Here is a 5,649-nt window from a genome sequence, read left to right on the forward strand (position 1 = left end):
CCTGCGGGAGGGCCTGGAGGACATCCTGCCCCTGGTGCACAGCTACCTCCAGCGCCGGACCCAGGGACGCCCCACGCGCCCAGCAGCAGGTACGGGAGGGCGGCGTGAAGTCGGGCGGCGGGTCCCCCTGTGAGCTCCGGACTCCGTGTGCTGGGGTGGGCAGCTCCCTTCTCCAGGCCTGACCAGCTCTGAGAGGGAGAAAGATAAGAAATGCTCACTCAGCAGCCCCCCCTTGACCTTATGGCTGGAGGAGTCACCCCTACACAGCTCCCCTCGACCTTGAGCTACCACGTGAAGCAGGGCCACCAGGAGGACCAGTGTCAGGCCACCCGTGGGACCTCGGCCCTCACGAGATTCCGTGAGCTCATCCACGCGGCTCCACACGCCCTCCCATGTGACCGCCGCCCTGTGTCCGCCCAGTGCCCTCTGCTGTCGCCCCGATCCTGAGGAAGGCCCTGTGGAGGAGGCTGCAGACCCGGCTCCTCGGTGCTGACGGGCCCTCGGAGACCGGGCTGCACCCAGAGGTCCTGGCCCAGCTGGTCCCATTCGCGAGAGCCAAGGACCTGGGTGTCCTCAAGGACCGTCTGCCCAGCTTGCTCCAGACTCCAGACGGTCACAAGAGGTGCGAAGGCTGGGGGCCTGGGGGCTGCTCCCTGGGCCGCGCCCGCTGGTGAGCCCCGCAGTGCTGTTGCACCGTCACCGTCCGGGGGAAGCCCTTTCCTGACGAACTTCCAGCCATCCTGCTGGCGGGCTCCACCCCCTCCCCCCACCACCACCAACACACACACACACACACACACACACAGGGGCAATGTCTTCTGTGTTGTTACAACACGGGGCGGGGCAGCCAGAGGGTGGAAGCCAAGGACAGCGCCCCCCCTACCCTCCCCCCGCCCAAGGAAGAAGGATCCGGTGAAATGTCGGTGTTGGGAGGTTAGACAACCTGACCTGACGGCCTCGGGGCAGGTGCCCTTCCTCTGGCTGCTCTGTGGTCCCCCAGCCGTGGGGGCGCTGGCCCGTCTGCGATGTCAGACGAGGGCAGGAGGCGCTGTGGTCCCTGTGCTTGGGCAGCTCAGGGAGCGGCGCCCGGGGCGTGCGGCCCGTTGTCACGTCGGGCTGTCCTTAAAGCTGGGGTGTGGGCCCCCTCTCTGACCCTGAGACCTGTCTTCTGCTGCAGCTGGGTCGTGGCCGACGCCATCTCGGCCGCCCTGGCCGGGGCGGGAGCAGACCTGCGCGCCTGGAGAGAGAGGCTGCTGGAGTGCTGCGTGAAGTGGCTGGTCGGGTCCTTCGGCGGCCGGGAGCAAGACCAGGACGGAGCCCAGGGTCGGGAGGAGCAGATGCTGCTGCGGCTCCGCCAGCTGCTGGTAGGTGCGCCGCCTCTCCCGCGGTCCGGGTGGTGGTCCAGGGACAGGACGGTCGGCCAGGGGCACAGCACACTCCACCGGGCCTGACCGGGGCTGGGGAGGGCGAGGGACCCTGTCTGCGAGGCCGCGTGGCAGGTGGACTCCAGCAGGCACGTTGCTGCGTCTTCTGAGACTGTCTGGCTTTTCCTTCTTGCTCCGTCTGTCAGTGAGTGAGTTCTGTGGACCTTTGAAGATGAGACCAACCTTGGGTTCGGGGGCTGGGGGGCGTTACTTCCTCCTCCCGCTTTCATTGTTAGATGTTTTGGATTTGATGTGCTGGTGTTTTGTTAGGAACTTTTGCGTCTGGGTGCATGAGGGGAGTTTTAATTTTAACTTCACGCAGTGTCCTTTTTTGGATTAGGATCAGGTGGCACTGCCCGCAGCGTGGGCTGAGAAGTCTCGGTGTAAAATCCTAGGTTTTCCGTTTCCTAAGCATCTTAAAGGTGTTGCTTTCCTGTCCTTGGCATGCGCTGTTTCTGCTGCGACAGTTGTCGTTCTTGTTTTTGTTCCTTGTAAAGTACACCCTTTTCTCTGGCTGCTTTTAGGGTTTTTTCTTTGCAGCAGTCATAGCACCTGGAGCATGAGGTGCCTTCGTTACTTTTCTTCCAGTTTCCTGTGCTTTGAGTTCAAGGAGCTTGTTGTCTCTGTGAGTTTGGAGTTTCTATAAAATTTGGAAATATTTAGCTATTACATCCTTCCATTGAAATGTGGGGTTTTTAATGTTACGATTTCACGTGGAGATGATCAGCGTTCTGAAAGCTGACATAGGAGTGACTCCTCAGGGCACAGTGACCATCCCTTTAAAAGTCATAGACGCTGACGTGTGTGTATAGACATGGAGGTTAGGGGAGTGGTCGTGCACTCAGAGGTCAGAGACCGAGCAGTGTGTCTGCGTCCTGGGCCTGGGCCCTCACAGCCTGCATTCCAGCCTGGACCCGTGTGTGATGGGCTGAGGGTGTCAGGTTGGCTCCCAGGCCCCCGATGGCAGAACCAGGGATGAGGAGGAGTAGGCGGGGCCACTGCCACTGCCACCCTGGGCATCCCTGTGCGTCCATTGCCCGCCCAGCAGGCTGGCTTGGTGCCTGAGTGACAGGCTCTGCTCTCAGGGGTTTGAGTCCTTAGGTCTGCTTCCTCCCCCGCTTTCCTGTTTCTCTCTCTTCCTTGCTAATAGACCTTTTTATTTCCCAGCACAGTTATAGACTCACAGTAAAACTGAGTGAAAAGTGCAGAGGTCCCATATACCCTCTGCCCTCCGAGCACACACACTCTCCCCCGTCATCACCCACGCCAGCCCTTTCCTTGTCATTGGAATACGTTTTCTTTATTTGAAATTCATTTTGGAGACAGACAGACAATGTTGGTTTGTTGTCCCGCTCGTGTGTGCGCTCATGGGTTGGCTCTCGTGTGCCCTGGCGGGGACCCAGTGCGCAGCCTGGGCGGGTTGGGGCGGTGCCCTAACCATCGGCGCTCCCCGCGGGGCCTGGAGTGTATTCTCAGGTCGTGAGATGTAAGCTCTAAGGTGCGCAGTTCATGTTCACAGATACACGCCCCTGGTGCCCACACTCCCGCCACGATTCCCGTCCCCCAGAAAGTCCCGATGTCCCAGCCGGCCCCTCCTGAAGAGCAGCCACTCCTCTGACGTCACGGGAGAGCATGCGGGAGATTTTCTCCACGTTGGTGGCTGGGACCCGCCCTGGCCCTGCGGGTGGAGGCGTGGTCCTCCCGGGTGGATGTTGTCACGTGTGTAAGCAGCCGGGGTGGGGGCCGTGTGCAGTGAATCCAGTGCTGGCTCGAGCGGCAGAGGGACAGCAGCCGCACCGTGGGGCGTTCCCTTTGCTCCTGGGTGAGCCTTGGGTGCGGGACAGGGTCCCTCCTCGTGTGAAACAGCCTTACAAACCCCGTGCGACGAGGAGCACGTGGTGTGGCCTGTTTAGGGAGCAGCTCAGGTTTAAGTTCCCTGTCCGGTTCCCCCGGGATGTTTCCCGTCTGTTCCTCGCTGTCTTCACAGAGCTCAGCTGATGAAGTGGGTCCTGGGGATTGGCAGCAGTTTGTGAAGACGGGACTCAAGTAAGTCGATGGCTTTTTCTCCTTTCCACCCTCACCTGCGGGCGTCGGGGAAGGGACGGGGAGAGAGGAGCGTCGATGTGAGAGGGAAACGTCAGTCGGCTGCCTTCCTGACGGGCAGTCAGACCTCTGGCCCTTCAGCGTTATGGGACGATGCTCCAACCGCTGAGCCGCACTGGCGGGTGGCTTGTGTCCTGGGGAAGCTCCTCCTTCCCCGCACCCCGCGTCCTCGCTGACGTGATCGAGCGGACTCTGATCCTGGCGACCCGGTGCCCGGAGCCGTGCCATGGGCTGCAGCCCTCGCTCCGGGCTGTTCCCCTTGACACAGACGCTTTCCCACGAGCAGAGGAGTGAGTGGCGGGTCACAGGCTGGAGGCTGCAAGCGCCAGCACGCGGTGGCGGCATCTGTCCGCCCGTGGTGGATGTTTCTAGAACGCCCACTGCATGTCACATGGCTCGGTGTTCCCCTGTGACCGGAGCTCCCTGTCCTAGAGCAGGAGGCCCTCGGGGATCGGAGAGGCTTCATAGAAGGCCCAGAGACGTGTGTTCTGTTTCCTGGGAAGTGAAGTTCCCTTAGGAAGCTGTTTCCCCTTTGATGCTACCTCCCAGGTTTCGGTATCAGGACCCCGCGTTTCTGAGGGTGCTCCACGCCGCCGTGCAGCTCCTGTACCGGCCCGACAGCCCCGTGCGCGCGAGCCTGGTCCCGCTCCCCGTGGTCCACATGATGCTGGCCCAGCACTCCCTGTTCCTGCCCACCCTGCTGGCGTCCGGGGAGGAGGGAGCCCCCGACGGCCAGGTGAAAGGTGAGGAGACCCCCCCCCATCCGAGGCAGAGCCCTGACTCACTTGCCGCTGGGCTCTGCCACAGGGGAGGGCGCTTGTCCGTCAGGCCCAGGCCACGTGAGATGTCCCCTGCGGAGGCCAGGCCGCGGGGCAGGCCCTCCCCGGAGCCAGGAGCCCAGAGCCCGCTCACAGAGTTGGTTCCTGGCCTTGGGACCATGCCATGGGCACGGGAGGTCAGACCTGGGGTAGGGAGTCGCCCGAGAGGAATTGTTCAGCTGCATGAACATCTCAGTGGGAGGATGGGAACCTTGGCGAGGGCCAGGCTCAGCGCCGTCCGTCCGTCCGTCCGGGTCCGTGTGTCCAGCACCCGAGAGCCCAGCTTGGCGCGGGATGTGGACACGCAAGGTGATGCCTGAGGCCCTGCCTCCTGAAGCCACACAGTGAACACCCCCAAACCATTGGAAGTCACTGAGGTCGCACACGGCACAGTGAAGAGAGCCTCCCCGAGTCAGTGGGCAGGAGGCGAGCAGGCGGCGCCCTCGGCTCAGGCTCAGGCGGGGGAGGAGCGGGAGGGCCGGTGATGGTCGGGGAGGGCGGGCTGTGGGGTCTTTGGTGGCTGAGGTTGGGGAGGGGCCGTGCACTGAGTTCAGTCAGCCTGTCAGAGCCGGGGGAGCGAGGACTGTGCGCTGCACCCCAGGCCAGGCTCGCTCGGAGGGTTCACGCTCTCGGTCTCCGTGGACGCGTCCTCCTCTCATTTCGACCGCGCACCCGTGCGCACACACATGCACACACACAAACGCGTGCGCACACACGTGCATGCGCACACATGCTGCTGCTCACGCTGCTGCTTCTCCCAGAGGCGCTGGTGGACCTGCTGGCGGTACGGTTTATAGGACCAAATGTAGCTATAGTTTGTTGCTTTAAAAAAAATTGCTTTTCGATAATCAGGGCCAATTAAGTTATTCCAAATGTTCCTGCTTATGTTCTATATTTTTTTAAAAGAAGAGTTCATTGAAATGTTCTTCCACACTCAAAGGTATTTATAAAATTAATTACAGTAAAAAATAACATTACATTACGAGGCCGCCTGCTGGCTGAGCTGTGGGATCTGGGAGTTAGTGCAGGGGAAGGGCTCCGAGCAGTGCCTGGTGCATCGCCAGCTCCAGTGAGGTGTCCTCTGTCGTCATCGCTGACACCGTCCCATCCTCCTCACGTCAGCATCACCCTCACCCCCACCCCCGTCTCCCCAATTTATGATGGGGATGAAGTGATAGGACCCGTGTCCTGCACTCAGAACGGCCAGCTGCTCTGCAAAGCTGCTGCGATGGTCCGTCCATTGTCAGTTCTGCTCCCACGGGGCCTGTGACCCCGTGCTCTCCTCTCCCCCCCCGCCCCCGGGT

General features: G+C 61.6%; 1 protein-coding gene across 1 annotated transcript in view; it reads left to right on the forward strand.

Moving 5' to 3' along the window:
• Window positions 1-5,649, forward strand: part of URB1 (URB1 ribosome biogenesis 1 homolog (S. cerevisiae)) — a 44,771-nt gene that overhangs the window by 27,257 nt on the left and 11,865 nt on the right. Inside the window, 6 exon segments of the mRNA XM_015560267.1 lie at window positions 2-89; window positions 421-622; window positions 1,178-1,364; window positions 3,412-3,470; window positions 4,077-4,270; window positions 5,107-5,129. Coding sequence (XP_015415753.1) covers window positions 2-89; window positions 421-622; window positions 1,178-1,364; window positions 3,412-3,470; window positions 4,077-4,270; window positions 5,107-5,129 — 753 coding nt within the window.

The sequence above is a fragment of the Myotis davidii genome, unplaced genomic scaffold, assembly GCF_000327345.1.
Source record: "Myotis davidii unplaced genomic scaffold, ASM32734v1 scaffold170, whole genome shotgun sequence".
NCBI lineage: Eukaryota > Metazoa > Chordata > Mammalia > Chiroptera > Vespertilionidae > Myotis > Myotis davidii.